General features: G+C 35.4%; 7 protein-coding genes across 10 annotated transcripts; 3 read left to right on the top strand and 4 right to left on the bottom strand.

Moving 5' to 3' along the window:
- The first annotated feature begins 2,272 nt into the window (after positions 1-2,272).
- On the top strand, positions 2,273-4,577 carry LOC105175738 (Small nuclear ribonucleoprotein family protein). Of its 2 annotated transcripts, XM_011098289.3 has the most exons (3): positions 2,274-2,469; positions 2,930-2,990; positions 4,072-4,577. In XM_011098289.3, exon 3 carries the CDS (start codon positions 4,090-4,092, stop codon positions 4,444-4,446), a length of 357 nt encoding a protein of 118 aa, XP_011096591.1. In that variant the 5' UTR covers positions 2,274-2,469; positions 2,930-2,990; positions 4,072-4,089; the 3' UTR covers positions 4,447-4,577. The 2 variants fall into 2 exon arrangements, with proteins under 2 accessions (XP_011096592.1, XP_011096591.1); XM_011098290.3 differs by lacking the exon at positions 2,930-2,990 and having other exon boundaries at positions 2,273-2,469.
- Positions 4,578-4,947: 370 nt separating this feature from the next.
- Positions 4,948-8,173, bottom strand: DEG5 (DEGP protease 5). The gene is made up of 8 exons (XM_011098288.3): positions 7,788-8,173; positions 7,018-7,164; positions 6,762-6,824; positions 6,531-6,620; positions 6,199-6,321; positions 5,888-5,975; positions 5,620-5,694; positions 4,948-5,469 (listed from the first exon to the last, which is right to left on the bottom strand). Exons 1-8 carry the CDS (start codon positions 8,031-8,033, stop codon positions 5,363-5,365), a joined length of 939 nt encoding a protein of 312 aa, XP_011096590.1. The 5' UTR covers positions 8,034-8,173; the 3' UTR covers positions 4,948-5,362.
- An 893-nt stretch (positions 8,174-9,066) lies between these two features.
- Positions 9,067-10,158, bottom strand: LOC105175927 (uncharacterized). Its single transcript, XM_011098575.3, has one exon. It carries the CDS (start codon positions 10,076-10,078, stop codon positions 9,194-9,196), a length of 885 nt encoding a protein of 294 aa, XP_011096877.1. The 5' UTR covers positions 10,079-10,158; the 3' UTR covers positions 9,067-9,193.
- A 1,690-nt stretch (positions 10,159-11,848) lies between these two features.
- LOC105175736 (uncharacterized) lies at positions 11,849-13,970 on the top strand. Its single transcript, XM_011098287.3, has one exon. The coding sequence runs from the start codon at positions 12,218-12,220 to the stop codon at positions 13,655-13,657; it is 1,440 nt and encodes a 479-aa protein (XP_011096589.1). The 5' UTR covers positions 11,849-12,217; the 3' UTR covers positions 13,658-13,970.
- A 1,182-nt stretch (positions 13,971-15,152) lies between these two features.
- On the top strand, positions 15,153-19,574 carry GOX3 (Aldolase-type TIM barrel family protein). 3 transcript variants are annotated; one of them, XM_011098284.3, is made up of 12 exons: positions 15,153-15,313; positions 16,447-16,623; positions 16,794-16,918; positions 17,276-17,322; positions 17,475-17,552; positions 17,932-18,056; positions 18,221-18,287; positions 18,377-18,439; positions 18,530-18,599; positions 18,700-18,800; positions 18,898-19,002; positions 19,086-19,574. In XM_011098284.3, exons 2-12 carry the CDS (start codon positions 16,469-16,471, stop codon positions 19,269-19,271), a joined length of 1,122 nt encoding a protein of 373 aa, XP_011096586.1. In that variant the 5' UTR covers positions 15,153-15,313; positions 16,447-16,468; the 3' UTR covers positions 19,272-19,574. The 3 variants fall into 3 exon arrangements, with proteins under 3 accessions (XP_011096586.1, XP_011096587.1, XP_011096588.1); XM_011098285.3 differs by lacking the exon at positions 15,153-15,313 and adding an exon at positions 15,320-15,478; XM_011098286.3 differs by lacking the exon at positions 15,153-15,313 and adding an exon at positions 15,487-16,209.
- A 736-nt stretch (positions 19,575-20,310) lies between these two features.
- Positions 20,311-21,472, bottom strand: LOC105175734 (protein TIFY 5A). The gene is made up of 3 exons (XM_011098282.3): positions 21,211-21,472; positions 21,041-21,125; positions 20,311-20,867 (listed from the first exon to the last, which is right to left on the bottom strand). Exons 1-3 carry the CDS (start codon positions 21,300-21,302, stop codon positions 20,622-20,624), a joined length of 423 nt encoding a protein of 140 aa, XP_011096584.1. The 5' UTR covers positions 21,303-21,472; the 3' UTR covers positions 20,311-20,621.
- A 2,340-nt stretch (positions 21,473-23,812) lies between these two features.
- Positions 23,813-26,302, bottom strand: LOC105175733 (DUF1365 family protein). Its single transcript, XM_020698492.2, has 6 exons — positions 25,947-26,302; positions 25,437-25,548; positions 25,152-25,244; positions 24,815-25,015; positions 24,260-24,501; positions 23,813-24,035 (listed from the first exon to the last, which is right to left on the bottom strand). Exons 1-5 carry the CDS (start codon positions 26,249-26,251, stop codon positions 24,271-24,273), a joined length of 942 nt encoding a protein of 313 aa, XP_020554151.1. The 5' UTR covers positions 26,252-26,302; the 3' UTR covers positions 23,813-24,035; positions 24,260-24,270.
- Between the last annotated feature and the right edge of the window lie 1,060 nt (positions 26,303-27,362).

The raw sequence follows: 27,362 nt of genomic DNA, 5'->3' as shown, positions 1-27,362 counted from the left end.
TATATTCTCACTTTTCACCCTAATCAAATATACTCTTAATATATAGTATAGAAGTATAGATAACAAAGGTTAATTACACTTATACCCTCTTTAAAAATGTAAGATTATACTTTTTTCCAAATTAGTTCTGAAACTATAAAAATGTTGATGTAAGCCAAGAATATATATAATTTTTTAATTTTGTTCCTTATCCAACACCTATATATACTTTCATATTTATAAAATGATAAATGTAATATATATATATATATAAATTTTTAATTTTGTTCCTTATCCAACACCTATATATACTTTCATATTTATCAAATGATAAATGTAATATATATATATATATATGGAGTTGGGTTAATATAATTATATTTTTTTCCTTATAAGTACAAATGGTTATATGCAAACGTTTAATGAGGGATAAAATTGAAAATTTATATAATTTTTTCTACTTATGAATGTTAAGAAGGAATGTAAACATAGATTTTTTTTTAAAGTGTAATTTTATATTTTTAGTAGAGGTTTAAATATAAATAATCTTAATAGCAATAATAAAATAACATCGAATGCTGGTAGAGTGAGGTAGTAAATAAAAAAGAGAAAGCCTATAAGAATGAAAAGATAAATATGGCAAGACAATCATAAAAAAAAAGGAGCATAGGAAAATAAAAGAGGATGGTAAATGAAAATAAATTTGATTATGGTGGTTAGACTTAATTATTCACATATCTTCGAGTTGCTGCCACATTTTATCATAAGATTTAAATATTTGGTCATGTTGTTTGACATACAATTCTTGAAATTTACCAATTCTTTAGGAATCATACAATGCCATCTCGTGGTGGCGTGTGTAATTATACATAAATTTTATATAATTTAAAAAATTTATTTATTATTTTTAAAAAAAATATTTTTGTTCAATAAATACATCAATTTGTTAGTCAATATTAATGAAGTTTACTAATATTAGCAAAAAAGTAAATAAAAAATTAACATTTACCATCAATTAACTTATTACTAACTAATTACAAATTAAATAAATATATATATATTATAATATTAGCAAGTTAGTTGAAATTTGACTAACGATTGAAATTATTTATTGAACGAAATCAAACATAAAAGATACTAATTTAATTTTTCAAACCGCGTCGAGTATACGCATACTTACACCAAACTTTATGGGAGGACGGTGTAATTGTCCACTTTTTTTTAATACTTTCCTCAAAGCACTTAGAGAGCGTTTGCGAAAAAATTTTATTTTTTGGAAGTAATTTTTATAGAAAAAGTTAAAATTTGTAGCAAAATAAAAAATAGATAGTATTTATATATAAAAAATTTTGATAAAACCTAAATTGAATAGTTTTTAAGAAAAAATTACTTTCAAACAAACTTAATTTATTAAATACCATCTTGCCTTGTGTCATAAAAAGATATCATATTTGCATATACTTGCACTTGTTGTTTGTCAATAATAAATATTTTTCACACAAAAAAATAATAAATTTTATTTCAATCTGTAGATCTCGTATTTATGTGTTTCAAAACATTAATAAAAAATAATTGTTTAATTTAATAATGCTCATATTGAATAATACAACTATTGATGAGCACAATAATTAAACTTGCATTATTGAAAAAATTATATTTTTTTAATGAATCATAGCTAAATTAAAATTATTATAATGAGAGTAAAATAGTTAAAATGATATTAAGTTTATTTACAAAAAAACGAATGCAGACCTTAATGTTTATAGCTTTTGACTTAAAAGTATTCTTTTTGATAGATTAAAAATGAAATCGACATTTTAAATATTTTAAAAATATTTTTTTTAAAATAAAAAATAAAAAAGCACTTTTTCAAAACTCTGGCAAAAACTTACATAATGTTTGGATTCGTTTTCTGAGTGTTTTATGGAGATAGAGAGAGAAAAATAAAAATAAATAATTGTGTGCTAGAGATAGTATGTATTTTTTTATTTGTTTTTGAAGATAATTTAAAATAAGTGTTATATGTTTCATGTTGTGTTTTGGGAGACAAAAATTACTATTTATTGTCAAATCATGTGTTTTTTATATAAATTTATGTATATGTGTGTGTATATATATATATGTATTTATGCTAAAACAGTTAAAAATATCTAAATAAGATATTTTTGAATGATGACAAACATTAAATATATTTTAACTTGTCTTGAAAATAATTTAAAAATGAAAACAAACATATTAATCTTAAATTGGTTTGAGTTTAAATAGGTCCGAATTAAATGGGTTCCAACCCACTTTCAATTTCGAAATTAAGACTAAAACAAAAAAGTAAACGTAACCGCTCAACTTTCGGAGGCCCAAACAGACCGTATACACAGAAGCCGAATTGACGGCTTGTCTGGCGATTCAGTGAAAACTGCTTGTTCGTTTGAGAAGCCATTGAAGGTTGAAATCTTCGACTAGTTTGAACTGCTTTCTGGTGAGATTAATCGGGTGAGTTATCCTTGAATTCAAGTGTATATTCGCTGTAATATTAATTTTGCCCTAAATTGGAATATTGATGTCCTCGAGAGTCTGAGACAAATTTTCGCAGACTCCTCCCGTTTTGTAGTTTAGCTGCTGAATTTCCATTGCCCCTAGATACCCTCCATCCATGGGGATTGAAGAGTTTCCCTCATAATGCAATTTATTCAGGTGCAAAACGAAAATTTAAAAATAAGAATAAAAAAATGTAGTTTGTTTCCTCAAGAATCGAAGGTGGTACTCGTAATACTTCGTTATCAGGCAAAAGAGAAAATTACATGCTTGCCGATATTCCATTTGATTGATAGAGTATTATTGTGAACGTCTTTCTCTCTCATTTTCTCGTTTCTTCTTCCTTTTTCTTTCTCTCTTTCTCTTTCTATCTCCATTCTTTCTCCTCTCTCATTTCTTCCCCAAACCCAACTCTTAGAACCCTAGCCCCAAATTCACGGCAACAAGGACGGCAAGTCGGCAACGAGTACGACTTCCAGGTAATCCTTCTTTCTCTGTTGCATTTTACTTATTCTTCTTTTTCTTGGGTTTGGGTGTGTTTTTAGTATCTTCTATTTTCTATAACCAAAACAAGTTGAAGAAAGGGTGAAAGTTCATGACTGTTGTAGCAGTTTACATGTAAGATTAAAGTTCTATTATCATACTAATTGGATTCAGGGGCACATTGATTTGTTTAATTCTTTATTTGTTTAATTCTTGTTGTTGGATTCTTGTTTAATTCATTGGCTCGAGCTCGAGGTGGACAAATCGGGCTCGAGCTCGAGGTGGACAAATCGAGCTCGAGTTCGAGATTGACTTGTTGCCACCCCTAGTGGTACTCTTAATACTTTGTTATTGGGCAAAAGAGAAAATTACATGCTTGCCGACATTCCATTTGATTGATAGAGTATTATTGTGAACGTCTTTGCTCTTAGTTGGAATTGTTGTTTCCTAATTTATGAATATTAAGACTATGCTGGATGCTTGGAAGTTTTCCGTGTAACCGTTTCTAGTTTATTTTAAGGATGCAAGAGTAACAGATTTTCTGTTTATGTGCAAGAAAACATTACCTACGACTATCCAGCAGCTTAAGCTGGGTCAATCTTTTAATCCAGTGTTTTTACCATGACACGTGAGTCTACTATGTAAAACAAGTAAGTTAAGGCAAATGAATATGCCTTGCAAATGCATGTTTAGTAATGATAGACAGCGGTATTCATTCTTGGTAACAAAAACTGTACTGGGCACTTGGAAAGTCCACAGTAGAATTATAAGGTTGTTGCCATTCTGTATTGTTTGGAGGAATTGTAGGACCACCCCTTTTCTTCTTCCAGTATTTAAATGATGTGGAAACTGCTATAGCACTGGGATGAATTGAACTCCTGAGTCCTATTATCAACAAGTTCTTAGTCACTTCTTACAGCTGAGTTATGCATTTAGACTCTAATGGCTATGTTTTGTTAATAGTTGAAACTGAAGATTATCTTATTTCACAACCTTTTCCTGGGAATAAAATTCTTTTTCAGAATATACTTTCAAGAATGTTGTTATGCACCTTCCACTTGATGTTGGATTTGTCAGGTTTCATCAACAGCAGTGATGAACAGTGCACCGGAAGCAGGAACATCTTCGAATCAGGTGGAAAGCTCTGATGTTTCAAAACAAACAACCTCCAAATATGTTACCCAAGCAAAGAAACTGATACATCGTCGAATGCTGGTTGGAATCAAGGACGGAAGGTTCTTTGTAGGAATATTTTATTGCATGGATAAGCAAGGGAACATTATTCTTCAAGATGCACTGGAGTATCGAAGCACCAGACGATCTTCTCCGTCCCCAATGGAACATAGGGGTGTCGGTCTCATTCTTATCCCTTTCTCTTGTCGAACTTCTTGTCATGTGGATTGCTCCATTGAAGAACACATGTCTCTTCTATCCCTCAAGGAGCAAAAGTAACAAACCTGCTCCAGATAAGAGGATTTTATCCAGTAGTTCCATGTGAATTAATGCGATGTACTTAGCTATGAATTCAAGCTTCTTTGATAAACTTTTCTGCTTTACAGTAAGTTCTTTTCTTGTTTCAGTAACATCCGATGGCATACACATCCAAATCTGATTCTTCGGCAATGTTCTTAATTTCTTACTTGTGTCTGAGCATATCTTTAGAAAGAATGAAATATGTATATATGTATGTCGTCAATGGCTATAATGATTTAAATATGCATAATTTATATTAATATACAGCTGTTGGAATATTCACGTATGCACATTAACTTTTATAATATGTAAGAAGAAAAGAAGTTTGTAGTAAAAGAAAAACATTTAGCAAATGATCTGTATGTATAATAATTTAAGGAAGAGTGTGGGCAATCTTCCCCTAGAAAATGTTATCAAAGAGATTTTCCAGGGTTAATCCCGATTTCACAAAATGCATGAAATACACAAGAAATGGTAAGGTGTTTGAACATACTGAGGCATTAAGCCATCGGCACAACTCATAAATGGCCAATAAACTAATTTTCTTTTTTGTTCATGTATTCATTTCTGGCTAAAATTCACCTACACACACAACTTGCTTTGATAATTACACTTTCAGTATGAATGAAGTATTAAACTGCCGGGCTCAAGATTATACGGATATAAACCATATTAATCCACATACTTGCACAAGGAGCAGCTCATGCAGGATTCGGTCATTAATGAACATGGATAACTCTCCTCCCTCTCCGTACCCATAAAACAGAAGCCGGAGAACAAGAAAAGTAAAAATTATCGATGTCTTCCACTGCATGCCTGTAACATTTACACAGCACATTATCATCTCTGGAAGCCACTTAGCTGGAAGTTGATAGTAACAGGGAGCAAATGGCTTTCAATAACGGTCAGTATATGGAGTTCCATACACAATAAGGTAAGGCACAATGCGGACAGCTGTGTCAATTGGGATTGCAAAATTCACCCCAGAGGATATTCCACTACCTGCATTATGGTTCCAAAATTATGTTCATTCCGATTTGATTAAATACAGGGGCAAATTATTATCATTCATATACTTCCCAAATAAAATTTGTTTCTTATATAAAAAAAGAAAAAATCAATCATGTAGCAAGTACAAAAGATAATTTTCACCTTTGCGAGTGAATGTTGCTGTATTGACTCCAATAACATGGCCATATGAATCAATTAGCGGTCCACCTGAATTCCCTGCAATGAGATATATGCATCAGAACTGAAGATTTGGTGCACCACAACAGATTATCCAAGTTAGAAATAGGAAAACAACCAGTGCCGTTAAGCATCATCAGAATATCAGTAGTTTTTCATGCCAGAACCATGGTTCTACTTGCAAAATTTCCACCAGAAAGTCACATGAATCTTCAAGAAATTCGAGAATTACCAGCGTTAATAGCAGCATCAGTTTGGATTGCTCCTCGAATGGCCCTTCCATTTGGAGACGGTATCTCTCTGCCTAATCCACTGATAACCTGCAATAGCTGAATTAAGTCATAACAAAGCCATCAATGAAATTTGGACCCCTTAAACAATGTCTCTTCTGCAGGTCCAGTAGGTGCCAAGTAAACAAGAAATTTAAGTTCCCGTCCTCAGTCGATTCAGTTATCTCTGAATCCGCGCCAGTAAAAGTGCCTTGAGTATTAATTAAATGTTCCGATCAAAATACAACCGACTTCACATTTCTCACAAAATTACCCCTGTAGTTAGAGTGTTCTCAAATCCATATGGATTTCCAATTGCGAAGCAGCTCTGCCCAACTTGTAATTCATGAGATGTGCCGATAGTTGCTGGGTTTAACTCATTTCCTACCGCATCAACCTGCCAACAGGAATTCGGTACGATTATATGTTGAGAGTTAATACTGCTTGCAATAGCAATAATTGGTTGTAACTACGTAAACACCTTTTACCTTTAACTGCTAAATTTTATACCTCCAGGACAAATTACTTGTACAAATCCTTATTCGTCTCAAATGTATAACTAAAATTGATGCCTAAAGATATCTAGTCTCATTTGGTAATTAGCACCTTAAGAACAGCCAGGTCATAGTCTGGATCAAAACCAATGAGAATGCCTTCTCTAGTAAAGTTGTTGCCTGCAGAATCAACTAAAGATACCTGGAAAAGCGTACAAATAAAAAACATTCTTATGTGATGAAAAGAAAATGTTAAATGAACTGAAGAATTACTGCTGACACTCCGTTGAGACACAAAGTACAAGATTACAAGGTAGTGTAATAAAAAACACATAAATAGAACCTTACAACGTTGTAAGCCACTTCTATCTGTCGCCAATTTGGATACTACATGATAGTTAGTTACCTGTTGAAATAAATGATTGGTTTAAGACAAAATGATTACTACTCTGGACAATAAGAAGTTGAATGATAAAATTTTGGAAAAGAAAAGTGGTATAAGATTAAAAGGAATGTATAAAGAGGATAAAGACAAATCAAAACATGCATATGTTGTAATGTCGAGTTGAAATATTAGGACAAAAATGATAAGAACCCACAATGTGACCAAACTTATCCCAGACAAAACCAGAACCAGTCCCTTCCACTTTTGCGTTCTCTTCCTCAGCTAGCCCAACTTCAGAAGTGCTCTTTGTTGTTTTAGTTAATTCAAGGTCCTTGATGAAAACAACACAGGATGAAGTTTCCTACAATTTAAAGCAAACTTTAGTGAGAAGGAGAAGAACTAGTTCACAACTTCAGTTGACAGAGAGAATACCAAGTTGAAATGAAAACGAGAAGTCAACATCTATCAAGTTCGGTGAACAAAAAACAAAATTAAAATATAGGATTCTACCAGTATTATTTCAATTTACAACTCTTTTGACTAATATAAATAGATCAAGAACCGTTGGACTAGATGATTTCAAACTTATGATACTCACAGAAGCAGATTAAGAACTATATGGGAAGTTGTAAATTCTCCCCCCATTGCATTAATCATATCAAAGAGGAAAAATAGCAATACTTTTGTTTTGAGTCAAATCGAAGTTCTTGTGTTCGCTCTGGATTACTTCTGTGCCGTACAAGGATAAATTAATACCACCTCACGTTCTTGAAATAAAGACAATCAAGAAAAGAGTGAAGAAATCCCAAGGGACAACGCATTATCCAGAATTCTTTCCAAGATTATATAATCTATGCTTTCAAAGTTAAAAGATGTTTCTTTAAGAGAATGCGACTTTCTTCTTCTTCTTCTTCATGACAAGTAAAACTGTAATTAACAGTAAACAGACGATAAACATGTAAATTACAATTATTAACCGTACACCTGGAAGATTTTAACGGCTCTAGTTTCGTCTTGATCAAGTTCATCCAGTTCTTGGGCAATGGCAGATGGAAAAGAGGAAAGATTTGGGTTTTGACGCATAAGCAAAAAAGAGGACAGCAAAGAAGAGGTAAAGATAAAAGATTGTCGTCTTGTTAAACAAAAGGTGTTGTCTGAATTTGAAGGTGGACGATTTTGATGGGGTGGGAGTGGGGATGGCATACACATAAGAAAACCCAACTTCGCCATGACTGGTACTTCGATTCTTCAGCTTCTTTAATAGGAGATAAGAACCTGAGCCTTTAGGCACGTGTCTGAAGAGACACTATGCGCTTCCAGAAGAGTTTTCAACTTCAGCCAAGATGTCCGTGTTTTTCTTTTTCTTGTCATTTTATTTCAAGACCAAATAGACGGAATCTTTTATACAGATGTTTACTAAAATTCAGCCTCCAAACATTCTTATTCAGTAGCTTGTAAATGAAACCAAGACTAGTGCACTATGTTTGGTTTCATGTTAGGTCATTTGTCGTGACAAAACAAAATACATTCAATATTGTTTTGTATTTTTCACATTTTATCTGTGTATTTTTTTATTTTTCAATTTTTTCTATATATATTTATATATAATATAAAATAGAAATGATTTGACAATAAATAATAATTTTTGTCTCTTAAAAAATACAATATTAAACATATAATATTTATATATATATATATAATTATATATAAAAATATATATAAAAGAGATATGATTTGACAATGGACAATGATTTTTATCTCCTAAATTCTAACATCAAACCTACACCACTTATTTTAAAATATTTTAAATTAACTCAAAATACAAATCCAAACATACCATCTATCTCCAATATACTTATTTATCTCTATCCAAAATACCAAAAAGAAACACTCAAAATTAACACAAGTCCAAACGCTATGGTGATTTTTCTTTTTATATGAATGTTGGGCCTCAGCTCAGATCCGAGAACTCTAGAAACCAAATAATCTTGATTGGGCTTATTTGCTTGTCTTTTGGACTGATTTTAATACTCGACGGCCTTCTCTCCACACATTATTTCTTGAGAGCAGTAAGAGATTACACAGAGACCTTCCAGTACTCAGCTTCAATACATGCATAGAGATTTTTTGGGTGTTCTGTAATACGGGTCTTTTAAGTTTAAGCCCATTAGCAGAATCCGAATAGAGTTAATCACGTTAATGCTCATTTTTATTTTAGGTTTTTCGACGTTTTAAATGATTGCTAGTTAATTAAGTAGAACTATGAATCGAAAAAAATATAGAGAATCTCTGCAATTATCAACGATCTGGAAGCCATGAGCCACATATGCAGGAAACAACACAAGGGGGAGACAAGATCAAGACAAATGGTGATGACGAGCAACTCTTGTCTAAATGATCCGAGGGATTTGTTGGTTCCTGGCTGCTTGAAGCCTAATCTGCCTGTTGAATCTTCGAATAAACTCCTCTACTCTTCTGTTTAGTTCTTCAGCAGACATGCTCGAAAACTCGTCTTCTTCAGACCTCGCCGGCTCCTCGCCTCTCTCAGACAATGTCCTCTGCAGAGGCGTCATTTTCTCCTCACTTTCTGCCGCCACCGCCGCCATCAATATTGCTTTCTCTGAATTGCTTCGAACACATTTAACTTTCCTTTTCTTTACTTCACGGGCTCCAATATTTTTAACTTCATCAAGAGAACTCACATTAACCAGTACTTGGACCTTGTTTTTCTCGAACTTGTCGTTATTCTGGTTTTCTGCCTGATCATCATCTCTTTCATTGGTTACAGAAATTTCAGGTTTATTTTCCAGGGATTCTTGATTCTTAACATGATCATCAGCAGCTACCATGTCTATGATCTTTCCATCTGGTTCTTCTTCTTCATCAATTTGATCTTTTGGCATTGTTTTCTCATCAATTTTCATGTATTGCCTCTGGAAAGAGGGAACAGTACTACAACTCTTTGCTCTTACATTAATGTTTTTCACATAATATTCGCCGTAAAAATCATTTTCTTTTGAGGAGGAGAAGGCACCAAAATCAGTTGCAATGATGAGAACGAGGGTGTTGCACATAATAAACCAGAATTTGGTAGTACAGAAAAGGGTTGAGGGTGAGAGATTGAAGGCATAGAACACGAAAATGTAAACAAAAATAGATAACAGGAACGGGCAGAGGGACTTGGGGATATTGGAATTGGTCTTGGGATTATTCTTTTTGAATTTCTGGTAATTGAGGGAATTCCGGTCTGTGTAATTGAGAAAGTGCATGGCCATTTTTGGAGTGCGGGGGAGGTTTCGAATTGAAATGTATAGTGATGAAGCGAAGGAGTTGGGATTTATGAAGGTGGTTGGTGGAGTTGGTGTACATGAAGAGGAGTATTTATAGGGGATCTCCATGGAAAGGGACTTGAGAGCAAAGTTGGCTAATAATTGAGTTACTCAGATTACGTTCTTAACCCTAGTTTTTCCAGATTTTTCCTCATGCCTTTATGGAATTTAAAATGCCTACAACTTTGGCATACACCCTAATAAAATATAATATTACTGATAAGATATTACTTAACAATTTAAATTTGTTGTCAAAAATATATATTAAGTAACAATTATTTTGCTCTTACCACTATAGAACTATTATTGACAAAAAAATATACATAATGTTGGCACTATAAATAATTTAATGATGGATTTACAATGACAACATAAATACAGTAACAATAGGTAACTATTATTATTAAGTTATCACTTAATTTGCACGCGCACTAATTATTTTTAGTGACAACTAAATAAATAATTAGCTTGCCACTAATTTTTTCTAATTACAATTAAAAGGATCATTTAATTCATTTAATCACTAATTTTTTTTTGTAGTGATATATGTTCCTCTCCAAAAAGCCAGCTATATATACTTGAATATTGATTGAACAGCTCGTACTATATAGTTCAAAATTTTCTATTACATTTTTTTTTGTTATATATAAAAATTATATTATTTACTTTATCTTTAAAAAATTATATTAGCGCATAATATATATTATTTCTAATAAAAATATAATATAATTTATAATTAAAATTTCAATCAAATTAAAACCAATTAAAAATTTTCTTAAATCAATCAAGTTATTTAAGATTACATTTATCATGATTATGCAACCAATGCCGAAGTTGTCGCTCAATCTTTATCGCTTCAGCTATTAAAGTCCACGAATTAAGCGTTTGTAAATGAGGCAATCATCAAAAAGTCTGCGCAAACATCCTCATCTTATTATGCACATAATTTAATTTAATTATAATGAATGTGGACCTCACTTCCTATTTATTCTAAATTTATGGTCTAACAGGTGTGTTGGTATGAATTTATTTTAGGAGAAAAATCTCGATGATGTGGCGCCGCAATCATACCACATAGCTGGTTGGGTTTCTTCCACGTATGATGTTTGTGAGATATATATACCACATTTCAATCAACGTCAGCCATCTCATCGTTAAAATATTGATTATGAACTCTCATAATGTGGACATCTTTTTAACTTGTAGCAATAATTTAAGTGTACATTATAATTTCGTAGTCTTTGTTTTTAGTGAAAATTCAAGATTTGCGCTAAATTGTAGGGAATTGTCGCGTTTTAATATTTGGGTAAGGGGGACAACATAAAGTATGAGGGTGGGTATGTGGCAGTTGTCTATTTATAAATTGGATTATGTTGCGTGGTTAGATTAGCTAATGATCTGTTGTTTATTTCATAACCATGTTTAGGCAAACTCGACTCAGTAAGAAAACTCCAAGCAATAATTATTTTATAAAAAAACATTAAAGGAAGACTTGAAATTACTATAAAGGACAGAGATGTTAACTATGGTCGTGGTCGATGTTCTTGGGCTTAGCCCCAAAATTCGGACAGGGATAGATAACGGCCCAAGGGCTATGAATCAGGAAAGCCCGCTTTTCAAGCATATATGGGTTGTCTAAAGCAACAGCAAAGGCGCGGGAGATGTCGGTGTCATGAGAAGTGGTGTGGGAGGATGCAGAGGCATGTCCCATCAAATTACAACACAGTGTTTGAATGACAATGTTAAATTTTGACTGTCCTGACAAATTACTTTCCTTGTATGTCAACTGTAGCTCCCCTCCCAAGTCCCAACCCGTCTCATCCATTTGCATCCCATCACACTTATAGTTCCTAATATGGCAAACAAAGCGCACAGCGTAGGGTTTCCATAACTTTCCATGCAGCCTTATCACTGACATAAGGCTGCATGTGCATGCCAAACCCATAATTGTACATCATATTCATATTCATATAGCTGTACTTGTACTTTGGAAACGGATAGATGTTGTGATTTATAAAGCATCTCGTTCTTTCACAATTTTATGTACCAAACTTTGAGTGTGAAGATTTTGTTCCTCTTCTCTCAATGGCTTTTCTGTCTCTTGTTCTTGTGGGTTTTCTTGTGTTTTTGGCAGCTAATGGAGTGATGTGTTCTGATACTGCTGGAGCTGGTGATGGAGTGGATATGGAAGAAGAGGAACTATTTGGGCTTTTTGAGGTGATGGGCTCTCTTTTGGAAGATCCGACATGGGCCCAGATGCATCCCCAACCATGTACTGAAACTCCATGGCCGGGTGTGGAGTGTGAGCTTCTGGAAGAAACTTTCATCTTTCATGTCACCAAGATTCATGTTGGCCCAGATATTATTACCCCACCTTGCAAAACCTCTGCTAAAATCTCAGAATCTCTCCTCAAATTGCCTTACCTCAAAACTCTTTCTTTGATAAATTGTTTCACCGAATCACCAGTTTCCTTGAGCACAGTACCGCTCTTCGGAGCTCTGTCTTTCCTAGAGCATTTGGCTCTTGAGTCCAATCCCAGCCTCTCTGGGGAAATTCCTTCCAGTATATCAAATCTTGCAAATCTGAAGATATTGTGCCTGTCACAGAACAATCTGAGTGGTGAAATCCCAAAAGAAATTGGAGGGCTTGCTAACTTGCAGCATCTCGATCTCAGTCACAACAATTTGACAGGTTCAATTCCTGAAGAGATCGGGAAACTGGAAAAGTTGGCCATTCTGGATATAAGCTGGAACTCTTTGCAAGAAGTGGTGCCAACATCAACAGGCGGGCTGCAGTTTCTCGAAAAGATTGATTTAAGCTCCAACAAACTTCAAGGAAGACTTCCACAGGAGTTAGGGAAATTAAAGAGGTTAGTTTTGTTGGATTTGAGCCATAACTCTCTGACGGGGCCCATCCCTGAAAACCTGTCAGGTTTGCAGCAATTACAGTACCTAATAATGGATGCCAACCCATTAAATGCAAGTTTCCCTTCATTTATTGGGTCCCTAATCAAACTCAGAGTGTTGAGCTTTTCGGGTTGTGGATTAACAGGCCCAATTTCAGCCACATTTTCAAACTTGACAAACTTAACTGCATTGTTCTTGGATAACAACAGCCTCAATGGTACAGTTCCTCCAGAATTAGGGACGCTACCAAGTATGAATGCGCTAAATTTCAGCAGAAATCAGCTAAGTGGAGAGCTGTTATTTCCGCAAGCTTTCATACACAGGCTTGGTAAGAGGCTTGACATCCGAGAAAACAATGGTTTGTGCACTAATCAAGAGGCACAGGACAAGAACACAAGTACTTCTTCATCATCAAGATTCTTGGAGAACCCTTTTTGCTCGAGCGCAATGTTTCCTGCAGCAAGCAACAAAACTGTGGCAGAGAAAAGCCCGGACATGAAGCCAAAACTGTACAATGGTAACAGAAGTTCAAATGCCCGTCATCGTCATGATGAGGATAAAGAATTTGTCCTCCTTCCTCCTGTCCTAATGTTGCTGCTTTTGTTGTTTGGTTCGTAAACGGAAGTGGAAGTGGATGAGCACATGGGTAGAAGAGCTATGATGGTTTTTTTTTTCCCCGTTATTCATCTTGTTTTCGTTCGTCGTCTCTGATTCTTTGCCTCCGTAATGCATGGATTTTAAGAGTGTTGGTTGAGTCCCATCAGAGATTGTTACTTTCTTTAGCAGCTTTTTTTTTTTATCTGAATAGAGAAATCAAGCAGAAATTGTCGTATACAGTAGCATTAACTGTAGATAGAGACCTCAGCTTTTGACAAGTAAAAAAGATGCGATTTCTGCCTCCCAAGTCGCGTCATGTTTTTGTCTTGACTCAGATCCACGCTTATTTCTATTGGCCTTTTGTTATGAGCCGTGTATACTGTATTGGTACTCAGTCTTCCCACTTGATGTTTGCAACATGACAGTTCAATCACACCAAGAATACCTTAAAATTCTCTTGAAATTATCAACTATCTCATCATAATTAAATCACATTGCAATTCTTAGAGTCCAGTCCATCCATTTGTGAATGGTATAGAAGGCCCAATAAACTTGGGCTTCTGTGATATCCAATTTGTCTAATCTCACTATAAACCAGAAGCCCAATTATATATAGATTGCTTATCATGTAGCCATGTGGCCCGTGATTTTGCATATCATCCATGGCCCATATGGAGTTTCCACACAATTGATTGTGTTGTGTGAAAGAGAGAGATAAATACAAAAATTGTTGTTTCCCATGATATACAGAAGTTGCAAAATGATATCTTTTCTGCCAGCTGTACTTCTCTTGTTTCAAGGAGTTCCGCTTTATCCTCCTACTTAATTCTGCGGTGTGGGGCTGTATGGCCCACAAATCATCAAATAAATGCAGCCCATTCCGCGTCAGTTTTGGAAAACATAAAAATGGAATATATTAATGAAAAAATTCTTATTTAAATTTAATTAATTTCATAAAAAATGCAACACATTCCATTTTTTTAACTGTACACAATTCATATAGTAGAGTATTACACTTATCGCAGTTTGAATTTAGCCAAATTGATTCAAATTAAAAATTTTTAATAAAAAAGTAGTACGTGGGAATCCAATTCATCGTTAAATGATAGAAAATCAAGTTCATACAACGGTTCTGACATATTCTACGTAAGCACTCTCCTCCACACTACACGAGCTGCAAAATTGTGACCAACCAAGTCATGAACTACATTGTCCGGTGGAAAATCAATAATCTAATTCTCATCAAACACTAGATTGCTTACTACAATTTCAGATCTGACGACGGGAATGATATTTCATCAAGACTGTGTGTGTATATATCGGACACGAGATGTATTTTGGAGGTTCCCAAATTGATTATGAAGATAATAATGAGATTTGGGTGGAAAGAGAGAGTATAATAAGAGTGGTTATTAATTTGAAAATGATTAATATGTGGGACTTTAGTGGAAGTGGGAGTAGATAAAAAGGGGTTTTAGATGGCAACTGTATACCCTGTCACCCTTTCTGTCGTTTAGACCTTTCTTTACTGTGCCCCATGTCACATCACACATCTGTTTCAGAGGTTGATTCTTGTTTTTATTTCTCGACGGCGTATCGTAGTTGAATTCTCTCTCTCTCTCTCTCTCTCTCTCTCCATTCTTGATTCTTGATACGCTTTGGTTTCGCTCAGCATAGGTTTGTGCAACCCACTTTCTTGCTTCTATTCCTTTATGTTCATTGCATGTTTCTTTCTCTTTGATGATTTAAACCATCTGGGTCTTATTCCGTTTTATTCTATCTATGGTGATTTGTTTGTGGGCGTGTATAATAACTGGTCCCCGTTGATCATTCCTTGTTGTGGTGTGTATTTCGTTTTCATGGGTTTTATGTTTACAAGATTTGCGCGATTAATGATACCCGTCACCTTTATCAGAGTTATGAATCAATGTGTGTATCTATCTGAATAGACAGTATGATCAACTTTGTTCATCGTTTTTATTTTTTCATTTAACGCTTTGAACAAGATTTTTGAATTTATTCGCCATTGAAAGGAAATTTGTTTCAGGACCTGATTTCATTTCCATCCTGGGGATTATGTTTTCAATATTTCATTTTGTTACTCTATTGTCAGGAAATGTTGGTTCTTTTGATAGTAGTTCTTAACTTGGTTTTTGGTGATCTCAGTAGTTAATGTGGGTATGCCAACATTCATGATTACGCATTGCTTATTTTATTTGCGGATTCTTGATTGCGCCCTTTATTCTGTGGTAAATCCTTAAGGTCAAGAGTTCAATTTCTGAATGGCTGCCATTTCTTTGATCATACTGAAAAATGCATCTAGTTTGTAAATTTTTTACAACGATCCAATGTCTGTCTTTAATGAGCATTTTAGCCTGTTATACATGTAAATATGATGATGTCTCGCTCTTTGCAACCTACGCATAAAGGCTAGATGCTTCTAAATTGTTTAGAAGTAGTGATTTATCTTGTATACTGAAATTATCATACATTTATTTTGAATCTTGAGGGCATCATTGACATTCTTCTTTGGAGAACAAAACTGTGATCAGAAAATTTAGCTTGGTACACAGGTGATTTTTCTGGACAGGTTATAACTTTTGTGAGAAAATTGAGAAAGAAATTAGTTTTTACTGGCTACACCTGGCATACTCTCTTTTCAATTCTTTATCAGTAACTTCCCACTTTTCTTATGGTCATTATATCAATGGGATTCAATTCAAATAAGGCCTTTCATCTGTCTCTATAATTTCTTTGTCTGTGTGGGAGGTGATCTTGATTTTTTCTTGACCTCTGAGTAACATCCACAGCTGCGTTCAAGTTCAAGCTGACATGACTTCTCAAGAAATGGAAAGCATTACTAATGTTATGGAATTCGAGGCTGTTGCAAGGGAGAAATTGCCCAAGATGGTTTATGACTATTATGCATCTGGTGCAGAGGACCAGTGGACTCTCCATGAGAATCGAAATGCATTTTCTAGGATACTGTAAGTTTTTCCATCATCACATTAGAGTACTCGTAAGATAATTTTTTTCCATCTTTCTAGGATTTGTTGCTTCACATTTTTCACAAATGAGGGACAGAGCAATCTTTTCCCTGATGTTTGTTGGTTGTCCTGTTCAGTTGCCAAATACTCAAATTTTGTTCTTTGCACAGGTTTCGGCCTCGTATTCTGGTTGATGTCAGCAACATTGATATGACCACAACGATTTTGGGCTTCAAGGTCTCAATGCCCATCATGGTTGCACCAACAGCCATGCAGAAGATGGCACATCCTGCAGGTATGCATAACTCGTCTGGAAGTCTTATCTTGAGTTGACAAATCCAAGGAATAGTTATTGTGTAGGAATTCATTCTGCATATATGTGATTCCTACAAAAGCCTCTTTTAGGCATAACAAATGATCTTGCTTTCAAGATACAACTCCACTTGGACCTTTTATGTCTGAACGTACATTTCCAACACATAACCTTGAGCCACTATATACATAAAGAAGATTACTTATGAAATATGCCTCTTTGATACCTTCTATTTTCTTTGTCTGATGCATAGGCACAGTTGCTTGTTCAGACAATGTTTCTTTTCATTTTGGGCTTTGTGTGACTTCTTTTCTGAAGTTAGATGCTACTTTGGTGCAGGAGAGCTTGCCACAGCAAGGGCAGCATCAGCAGCTGGTACCATCATGGTTTGTATTTTTATGCCCTTTAATGTTGTTTTTTACTGCTTGTTAAATGTTTATTTAGGTTGATTGCATGTGGACAACAGCTACAAGAAACTGTAACATGATATCTGCCTTTATAACCATGCTCCTAAATTGATGATTGATATGTCATCCAGACATTATCCTCCTGGGCCACATCCAGCGTCGAAGAGGTTGCCTCAACTGGACCTGGCACTCGTTTTTTTCAGCTCTATGTAAGTTAGAGTTTCATCTTTTGTGTCTGTTTATTGCTCAGTATGTTGCCTATCAATTTCATCAACATATAACATTTTCAAAACTCATGAAATATATCTGATCCTACTTCACATAATTATGGCATACGAATTTACAGTTACTATCTGTACCATGTGCTGAAGTTGGAAAGAATCTGTTATGCAAAACACTTTTGCCACCTGACGGGTTTAAGTCCATGCATGTCCTCATTTTGCTGCTACAACTATTTTACTCTATTTCTCTTTGTTCTGTGTTTCTCCTAAGTTTGAAATTGTGGTATTGTATAGTTGATGGATGTTACTTTAATGCAAAGTAACTTGTAAACTGCTCCTGATTGGAGATCTTTTTGCTCTCACTTAGGTTTACAGAGATAGAAATGTTGTTCGACAGCTTGTGAGAAGGGCTGAAAAAGCTGGTTTCAAGGCAATTGCTCTGACAGTTGATACTCCAAGACTAGGGCGGAGGGAAGCTGACATCAAGAACAGGTGATTTTAGAGTCTGTTCCCTCTCCTGGAGAGGCTCCAACACTGACTCAATTGGTTGAGTGGTTTCATTACTCTACTATGAATTTGCTGGTCAAAACCAATTTATTCCTGCTTCAGCTATTTGTACTTTTGGCTAATTATAAAGCTTTATTCACGTGTAACAGATTTACCTTGCCAACCCACTTGACATTGAGGAATTTTGATGGCTTGGATCTCGGCACAGTAGATAGGGTGACTGCAACCAAAATTACGTCAAAAGAGTATTTTTAGTTATGTTTATCTTCTGTTTTAGTTTCAGTAACAGTTTGGGATGAACGCAGACCAATGACTCTGGACTGGCTACATATGTTGCTGACCAAGTTGACCGGTCTCTTAACTGGAAGGTCAAAATGAATGCTGTTCCTCTCCCATGATTCTTAGCAGAATTGCTGGAATACATATAACTTCAAAATTTCTTCCGTTACCCCGCACAGGATGTGAAGTGGCTTCAGTCAATCACAACATTGCCGATTCTGGTGAAGGGTGTATTAACTGCTGAGGATGGTAGGGACCATGTCTCAGATTCAAGTATCTTCTCTTCCTGTCCATTCTCTGGTTTAGTTCCTGATTTTCTCTCATATGCATCGTCTCTGGCATTATTTAGCAAGTCTGGCCGTTCAAGCTGGAGCAGCAGGGATTATTGTGTCCAATCACGGAGCTCGACAACTAGACTATGTTCCTGCAACCATAATGGCCTTGGAAGAGGTTGTGTCTTCAGAAAGTGAACGTCTCGTTGATTGAACACAGTTCCTCTCCCAAAACCCATTGTGGATACATATATAACATCTTTTTTAACTTGCAGGTTGTGAGAGCTGCACAGGGTAGGGTTCCTGTTTTCCTGGATGGTGGAATTAGGCGTGGAACAGACGTCTTTAAAGCATTAGCACTTGGAGCATCTGGTGTATTTGTAAGTATGAAAAACATGGGTTTCTTCTGAAGTTTATCGAAAGGGTCTAATGCTACTTTTATATTGACATTTTCCATTTAAAGATCGGACGGCCGGTGGTTTTCGCATTAGCAGCTTACGGGGAGGCAGGTGTAAGAAAAATGCTTAAGATGCTTCACGACGAGTTGGAGCTGACTATGGCACTGAGTGGGTGTCGTTCCATCAAGGAGATCACGCGTGCCCACATTACAGCGCCTTGGGATGCTCCGCATGTTTCACCTCGATTGTAGATGGATTATACCGACGTGACCACCAAATTAAGGCTGTGAGAAGTCAAATTTCTTAGATTTTTGGTGGCAGAATAAGTGAAGAAACCGCGTATGATGTTCTACATCAATTTGTACGCAGAACTTAATATTTGATGTATATCAGAACTCTGAATGGTATCTTTTGGGGCAACCTTTTCCAACTTCATTGCGGAAAGTATTGCAGTAGTTGGAAGGACGAAGCTTAAACGAAAAGAATAGGCAGTATTCCATGACCAAACAAGATCAAGAGAATAATAAAGTTTTTGCCTTTTCTTTTCTTTAGTATATTATTAACGTGCTCTTGCATGTTTCCTATAATTAAGATTTTCACAGGCACATGTAATAACGTGCATCTCTAGATTCTCCACGACGCTTTTGGGAAAAAGAAAATGACAACCGCAAACGATAATTCTATTTAACTAACATCAACTTTTTTTTTAGGTTTAATATAATTATAAAGTGATTAAAAATTTGTTCATTTAATCCATGAAAAAATTTCACGAATTTTTTAAGAATAAGTAAAATTATAATTCAAAATCTACAAAGGCATTTTAGTTAGATTGTATTGAAAAATGGATGAAAAAGTAACGAATTTGATTGATTGTTAGATAATCATTAAATCAAGGACTCATAATTATTCCAAACTTTAGGAGAGTTTGTTCTAATCTGGGAAATTGTTCTAAATGACCCCAACTCTTTCCAAGATCACAAAATAAGATTAGATCGATGCATTTCCTATTGAGGTTGTACCAACTCGGTCTTGAGTCACTTGAATCTGCGTATGTATGCACTCATAAGATCATTTGATTATTTTTTGGATATGTGGTTCATATAAAATTGTACAACTCAAAAAATTTATAAATATTAATCTTTCATGTCTCATATACAAGTTTAAGTAACTAATACTTTGATACAACCTTTATCATCCTTCTTTTACGATCTTGCTACCTTAAATAGGGGAAGCTATAATTGAAGTGGTTCTTATATATATATATATATGATTTGGTCTTAAATTCCAGGCTTACTAAAACACAACATAATCTTCTTTTCTCTAGATTTCACAATTAATCTACACGCACATCACCTCCCACTCAAAAAGAATAAGACAAAAAGGGAATGAGAAAAGCCAAAAATAGGGATGACAACAGTAATATTCTTGTAAAACGTAGATATGAAGTAGATCAAAATGTGTTGATATATTCACCGAGCCTGACTGTAATTTACATCCCGAACTAGTAAACTAATAATTGGTAGGTAGCGCGGGCGGCCGGGGGGAGCATCTGTCCATCTATCTATCTGTCTCTCTTCAACAATGATGAGAATGATTTTGGATTAGGAGGTGCGGCTGCGGCTGTTTGTCGGGTAAGGGGATATTGCTTGTACCCTGCTTTTTCTCTTCTGGAGGAAACTCTGCAGCGATCTCTTCATTGAAAGACCACTACCACTTGTTTGTCTATTATTATGAATTGGCGAACTAATTAGCACTGGTGAAGAGGGTTGGGATCCGGATCCACCCACACTAGTCTTGCTTTTTTCATCTTCCATTTCTCGTCTTGCTAGGGATATGATGCTGCGGGCCTGCATGCACGACACATCACACAATATGTAACTAATTGATGTGTAGAAGGCAGCATGTTGCATAACTTAGGTAAAAGCAATTTCATGAATCCACTAGATTTGGCAAGAAAGAGCTGGCCATTAATTTGTTAAGATGGAAAAGCATAGAGTTAGGAGGAAGGTAATATTAATACCTGAAGTTCTGTGACGTCACAAGTAGCAACTCTTCCATTGTAGAAGATAGTAAGTTGCTGCTTCTCGTCCGGACTCATATCCAACCTGTTCAATTCAAGGAAACACTTGATCAGATCAAAACCAAATATCAAAATCGCATCATTAGAGAGAGAGAGCGCTGCATACATACATGGAGTTATATCGGGCATTCATGTAATCGGAAGAATGATAAAAGACGGAAGGGGTTACAAGGCGAAGCTCCAGATTGCAGTTTCTTTTCATTCTTTTTGTTTTATGGATATGCAGTGTCTGATGGATGGATCTGTGGGTGTGTAGAGAGAGAAAGTAGAGAGTTGATTTGAAATGAAAGGTGAGGAAGTTAATTTGAAGTATATATAAGTGATGATTTTTGGGGGTGGGGAAGTTTGAATGGGAAAACACCCGTCTTTATAGTTTGATGTAATAAAAATGTGATATAAACACGAAACCCACGCTCCCTCTCTCTCTTACCAAAAACATAAAAGGAAAACAAAGGAATTTGGGGAAGGAGGACAGGGAGAAGAAAAAAGCAGGAAAATAATGTGAAGGAAACTATTTGATCACGTGGAACATGAGTTCTGTGGACTTTACAGCCACTACTTCTACAATCAATCATAAGCATAACCAGCTTGTCTTTTTTAGCATTTCTTCTTCACCTTTACATATAATAACTACACGCGCGCATTCTATAACATGATATCTCGCCCACGCCCACCACCAGGGATGGATGCCCCAATTTCTTGCTCCTTCGCCTATTTCTTTTTATTTTCTAAGTAAATTAATATTTATAATTTTCTGAATTCAAATTTTACCAAATATATACATATGATTAATTATGTACAATTATAATAATAAAAAATTAGAATCTTTATACTATAAATATAAATTGACATGTAACAAAATAGTACGATAGTTGTTTTCTTTCTGCACCCAACCTCATTCCTTAATACTAAATATGAGCATCACTTGTTTTGGTCATCTTAAATATGTGTCTTCTATTTTATTTTATTTTAAATAACAATGATCTCCAAATCGCTGTTAACATCACAAATAAGATATTTTTATATACAAAAACACTCATAATTAGCTCTAATTATTGATATTAGTTCATGTGATGTAACAACCTCAAATTGAACTTTCGTTTTCAATGAATTGCAGCTTATTTTTGTTGGCTTGGGAGGCAATTTCGAATTTTGAAAAAAGACTATGAATTAATTTTTCAACTGTTCAAATATATAGGTATTTATAAAATACTTTTATCTTTTTTTGTTCTTCCTTTTTCTGATATGATCGAATATGTAAAAGTATCAAGACATTTAGTGGAATTCAGACCATAATTTTGTATTAATCATCAGCCTATAATTAATCTCGTCAATATTAACATTTACTACATAAACCTCATCTTGGGTAATTAATTGTATATAAATTGGGTATATGTCAAATTGCTACCGTAAATAGGTCTTATATTCTGATTTATATGTGGGTATTTACCAACGTTAACTAGTGAACTAATCATTCTTAAATTGAAGGTATTAATTTAGGGCCATTAATCATATTTATTATTATCTTACAACATTAATTTGATAAATATATTATATATCACGTCGTCGTCGTTGCGGCGGCCGTGAATAACATACTATGTTATAAAATTTTAATTGGATATATGAGAAACAAACAGTAACATTCGCCTTAAAAACATGTATGTATTCGCAAATGTTGATGAAACCACGTCACATTCAAACAAGGACTTATGGACTGAAATTCCTCAAGCATAGAGGCGTAGACGAGGCCAGACTAAGTATGGACCAGACCGGAATTAGGATATTGAAAGGAAGTGCGGGGCTGAATAATAATGTCCTGACGTCTAATTTTCTCCCATCTCCATCAACAACAATAAGCAATGGCATCGATCATGCATGTGCAGCACTTGTTTGGTTTGAATAATATTATATTTGACCTAAAAAGTAGAAATAAATTGATTTTCGTACGATACTTTTGTTGAAAATTTGACAATTTTAGGTGAGAATCGAGCCCACATGCTTGTGAGCCACGTAAAGCACCTGCATTTTTGTCACATGAGTATTTCATTTAATTTTCTTTTTAATATATGTATGAAAGCGTGGTGATACATTTGAGTTTTAATAAATCAAGAACTCGGTATGTCGGCCAATAAATTGATTTGTTTGGTTATTAGATGACCAATTTCGTTTCTTCGTTAGTTTAGTAAACCTAAATTTTCAAAAGAGTAAATAATATAAGAAAATTTACTTTGCTATCCAGCAAATGTTGTTGTTCTTCATTTTGTTTTTCTTTTTTAAAGACAAATGAGGAGATTAAACAGCCCACCACCAGAAGAGTTTATGTTCTGTCAAGGTTTGTCTGTCTGGTAGAGATCACTTTCGGCAACTGTCTGGTAGAGTTTATATTCGGTATCCTATCTGGTGGAGTTCATATTCACTGTGGTACCATAGCAGGCAAAACTTGAATGTGGATCCAAAGTTCCAGGCGTACCAATAAATAAAGCAGAGCGGAGCTGGTGAAAACTGGTTGAGCAAGTTGGCATATATATCTCCAACCAGTGCAAGAACACAGGAATCAAGACTATATAATTGAGTTGAGCAAATCCAACGACATAGATGGTCATCATTCAAGTATAAACTCAGTATTATCTGTATCCAATCAAGTATACTGAAAACTAATACAGTATGGTGAAATTATTGCGGTAGTATTGAATGATAATTAAATATAAGATCTGCTGAAATCTTCGATTTATTTCACAAATCAATGGCACAAACCAAACAAGAATTTCACAAATCAACGGCACAAACCAAACAAGAATAAAGCATATTGAGTCACTCCTGATTTGCAGGCAGAAACTTGAGGGCTTCTTCAGATCTGTGCTGCTTCGAAGATGAACCATCTCTGACCTGCCCCAACCTTCAAATGAACCACCACAAGACACGATGTGGTTGTTGTCTACAATATGAAGATGATTAGGCAATCTTGTCATTGCAATATCACCTTATAAAAGAATACCAGGCCAGGGAAGAAATGGTATCCTGTATGTGGCTAACAATCAAAGCAATCAAAACCGTGATAATGTATATTACGTGGCAAGACAGCTTGAGAATGGGTCAGAGGTTTAACATATGGATTCAGTTGAGGCTCTGACCCTGGAGTTTTACAGCAAGACAACTTACAACTAGTTAACTCAGCACCATGGCCATGTGGCATCCCTCCAAGTGAAGCAGCGCTCGCTCGACATTTTGACTGCTGAATCACATGCTCTTCCTTGTATTTGAAGGTTGTCTGCTTCATTACTTCCAAACAATGGACAACATTGAATATTTTCATCCCGCAGTAAAGCGTCTTCTCTATACTTTGGATTTTGATATCTTGGATGTTGAATAAAGGAAACATTTTTCCACCAAAGTTTGAGAGCCTAGGACAAGTGATCATGAGAAAATAATCACATAGCCAATTAACAATAGCTTGATCCTATAGGTTAACAATGAAGGAATGATGCCAAGGAAAAATATACATCATTCACACCACAGAACTCAGAGAAAAGCAGTATAGGAAACAGAAGCAGCCTTCTAAATTTCATTCCTTTTAAGCAACAAACATGTCCAATCCTGCTCTCAGAGAAATTGTAGAAGCTCCCAACCATCATATTTGCTACCCAAAAAGTGTGGCAGCACCTATATTAGCTGGCTTAATTAATGGAAAGAAAAGCCCAGATAAAGATTACTTACATGCCAATATATCCAGAATGCAACTTTATGGGGCATCAACCAGAAGAACATTGAATGATCTTCTGACGTTAAAGAGGCAAGTCTTTTGGCAGTCAATGATGCAGTGAAGTAGTTACCAAGTTGAGGGTGTTGTACTGATATTACTACATGCAGATTATCAGCAGGGTCATTTGTTTTGACGCTCCAATAGCCAAGCATATCCTGTGGTTGTTATTGGGTGACATGTGTTAGAGAGGAAATATAACTAAAGGTGAAACCCATAAGACAAGAAAAATGCATAGTAGCAGTATTGAGACAATTATTTACAAAAATACAAAAGAAATTGACAGTAACTAACCATGAAAGGGCTGACATGGAGAGGTTTAGCAACTAAATCTGAGTTTGGATTGAATAGAAATGTTACTCTTTCACCCCATGGTGTATTAGTAACCTGAAGAAAGATTAAACTTATCTTAGCAAGTAGCTACGGCGAGATAAAGGACAATCAACTCTTTCATTTCTGTATAAAGTGAAAATATATGCAGAGAAAATGCAACAACAGGTGTACTTACAGCATTCATCATCCAGTTCCAACTTTCAAGTGGTTGGAAATATACATTGAATTGACAAGTAACTAACTCACCTCAGCAATGCATTTTCTCAAAGTTCTCTTAGAGCCTTCAACATCATAACAGTAATACAAGCTCAATGGATTTTGTTCATATCCCACGCTAGGAGGTATTGTCAACAGAAAACTGGTTATTCCACACAAAATAATCAGCCTATAAAGTTGTCTCCTTTAATTTGCAAAAAGATATAGTTCGTAAGTGCTACAACCACAGTCAAAGCACCACTTCATAGTACACTAAACAATTTGGAGAGTTGACATTCAATAATAGTTCTACTACAGTACATGGCTGCTTAACACGGTAAGTTAGTCTTCATACAGTATGTGAATTAGACATGCCACTAGACTGAAACATTCCAAAACGTAAGTTTTATCCAGTCAAACAACAAAATTGGCAACAACATCACATCTTCATAAGTGTACGATAGCAGAAACTAAATTTGCAATCTAATTTCAAACAGAGGCAGTACTTAAAGCACCGAAGATGCTGAATTGGAATGGAACCGAGGGAAAGACGAAAATTACACAGGTCCATGGGTCTTGGCAACACGACGGGCATCATTGGCAGAGAGGTGGTTGGGCGGCGCGTCGGGTGCAGTGTCGAGGTCAATGAAGGCATAGCGGACGGGGTAGCGGAAGGAGTGGTGGACAGGGCGGCGGCGCTCGTGCCATACGGTGCCCTGGTAGAGAGAAACAGAGTTTCCGGGGTTCCCAGCTGCGCGTGGGGTGGCGATGCTTCGGAGAAGGCACCGGAAAGGGAGGAGGAGAGATAGGAGGAGAGAGGTGATGGCAGTGGAGAGGATAGAACAGAGAAGATAGAGCAGCTCCATGTTGACTTGGCTTGAATGACTCGCTCTTGAGGTGAAACGCTTTTTGTGGTAAAGTTATTAATCCTTTATTAAGTTAGACATGTGGTTCTGTCAAAGACACGATTTTATGCGTGTGTACTCCCTATCGAATTAGATGGCGCCCTCTTTATTAAGAATTACTACCAACAGTCAGCACACTCGACATATTTATAAAATTAAAAAAATATATCTATTGTATTTGATCATGATGATGTATCTATGCTATATATATATTTTTTTATTTTTACTTATAAATTGCGATTATTTATATCATAATATTAATTTTTTAATATTATCAATAATATTCTTATGTATTTTCAACCGTCCCTATTAAAACTCCTCTTCTCATATATATGATTTATAATATCCATCTATATTAATATGAAAAATTCACTCACGTTAATTTTTTTTGTATGATAATATCCCTAAATTAATTTTATATTATTTATTTATTAATTTTGATGCGTGCGATTTTAGCATGGGTCTAGAGTCTTCGCATCTTGATATCGGATTTGGGCTAATTGAGTGAAAGCTCTTGAGAAAGTGGACCTGCAAAGCATCACGTTAGCACTTTGATGCTTAAATTAGTCTCATATTTAAGAATAAATAAACATGAAGATAAATTGTAACGAAAAAATTGTGAGAAAAATAAGAATTTCATAAGCAAGAACACGAATTTTAGAATGACAGAGTTGCAATGAGAGAGTTTTCCGAAGGTGGAAAAAGGAAGTTGTTGAGGGGTGTTCTCCATATTTATAAAGGAGGAGTTGCTCTTCGCAGGGACTCTAGGGAGTTGCGTGCCTAGCAAGGAAAGCGGGATTTTGGTGGATAAGATTGCACCTTATTCGCTCCTTGAGCAGTAAGTCTTTGAATGAGGAAGGACTCCTCCTTTGTGAAGACTCCTGCCTCGCAAGGAGTCTAGTTTCTTAAGGGCACCTTCCTTCCCTTGAGCTGGGCTTGGAAGAGAGCAGCAAGCCTTCGTACTGGGCCTCCTTGGGCCAATCTTGATTAGGCAAGCTTCATCCTTGGAAAGACTCTGGTGTGGGGGATCTCTATTGGGCTGAGCCTAGTGGGCCTCCCTCTTGGGTCAAAC

The sequence above is a fragment of the Sesamum indicum genome, linkage group LG12 (assembly GCF_026168435.1).
Source record: "Sesamum indicum cultivar Baizhima isolate 11 linkage group LG12, ASM2616843v1, whole genome shotgun sequence".
Taxonomy (NCBI): Eukaryota; Viridiplantae; Streptophyta; class Magnoliopsida; order Lamiales; family Pedaliaceae; genus Sesamum; species Sesamum indicum.
Note: the sequence above shows the minus strand (reverse complement) of the source record. Positions and strands in the feature narration are given on the sequence as shown.

What these genes read in the sequence shown, in the direction of transcription:
- LOC105175738 (XM_011098290.3), top strand. Translation starts at nt 4,090, where the DNA reads ATGAACAGTGCACCGGAAGCAGGAACATCTTCGAATCAGGTGGAAAGC.
- DEG5 (XM_011098288.3), bottom strand. Translation starts at nt 8,033, where the DNA reads ATGGCGAAGTTGGGTTTTCTTATGTGTATGCCATCCCCACTCCCACCC. An exon ending in ATGACCTGGCTGTTCTTAAG is followed by an intron (nt 6,322 to 6,530) that starts GTGCTAATTACC and finishes TCCTGTTGGCAG; the next exon opens with GTTGATGCGGTAGGAAATGA. An exon ending in TGATGCTGCTATTAACGCTG is followed by an intron (nt 5,695 to 5,887) that starts GTAATTCTCGAA and finishes ATCTCATTGCAG; the next exon opens with GGAATTCAGGTGGACCGCTA.
- LOC105175927 (XM_011098575.3), bottom strand. Translation starts at nt 10,078, where the DNA reads ATGGCCATGCACTTTCTCAATTACACAGACCGGAATTCCCTCAATTAC.
- LOC105175736 (XM_011098287.3), top strand. Translation starts at nt 12,218, where the DNA reads ATGGCTTTTCTGTCTCTTGTTCTTGTGGGTTTTCTTGTGTTTTTGGCA.
- GOX3 (XM_011098284.3), top strand. Translation starts at nt 16,469, where the DNA reads ATGACTTCTCAAGAAATGGAAAGCATTACTAATGTTATGGAATTCGAG. An exon ending in CAGCAGCTGGTACCATCATG is followed by an intron (nt 17,323 to 17,474) that starts GTTTGTATTTTT and finishes TATGTCATCCAG; the next exon opens with ACATTATCCTCCTGGGCCAC. An exon ending in ACCGGTCTCTTAACTGGAAG is followed by an intron (nt 18,440 to 18,529) that starts GTCAAAATGAAT and finishes TACCCCGCACAG; the next exon opens with GATGTGAAGTGGCTTCAGTC.
- LOC105175734 (XM_011098282.3), bottom strand. Translation starts at nt 21,302, where the DNA reads ATGAAAAGAAACTGCAATCTGGAGCTTCGCCTTGTAACCCCTTCCGTC. An exon ending in AATGCCCGATATAACTCCAT is followed by an intron (nt 21,126 to 21,210) that starts GTATGTATGCAG and finishes TGAATTGAACAG; the next exon opens with GTTGGATATGAGTCCGGACG. An exon ending in GTGACGTCACAGAACTTCAG is followed by an intron (nt 20,868 to 21,040) that starts GTATTAATATTA and finishes TCGTGCATGCAG; the next exon opens with GCCCGCAGCATCATATCCCT.
- LOC105175733 (XM_020698492.2), bottom strand. Translation starts at nt 26,251, where the DNA reads ATGGAGCTGCTCTATCTTCTCTGTTCTATCCTCTCCACTGCCATCACC. An exon ending in GCCAAGACCCATGGACCTGT is followed by an intron (nt 25,549 to 25,946) that starts GTAATTTTCGTC and finishes TGGAATAACCAG; the next exon opens with TTTTCTGTTGACAATACCTC. An exon ending in CATTCTGGATATATTGGCAT is followed by an intron (nt 24,502 to 24,814) that starts GTAAGTAATCTT and finishes CACTTGTCCTAG; the next exon opens with GCTCTCAAACTTTGGTGGAA.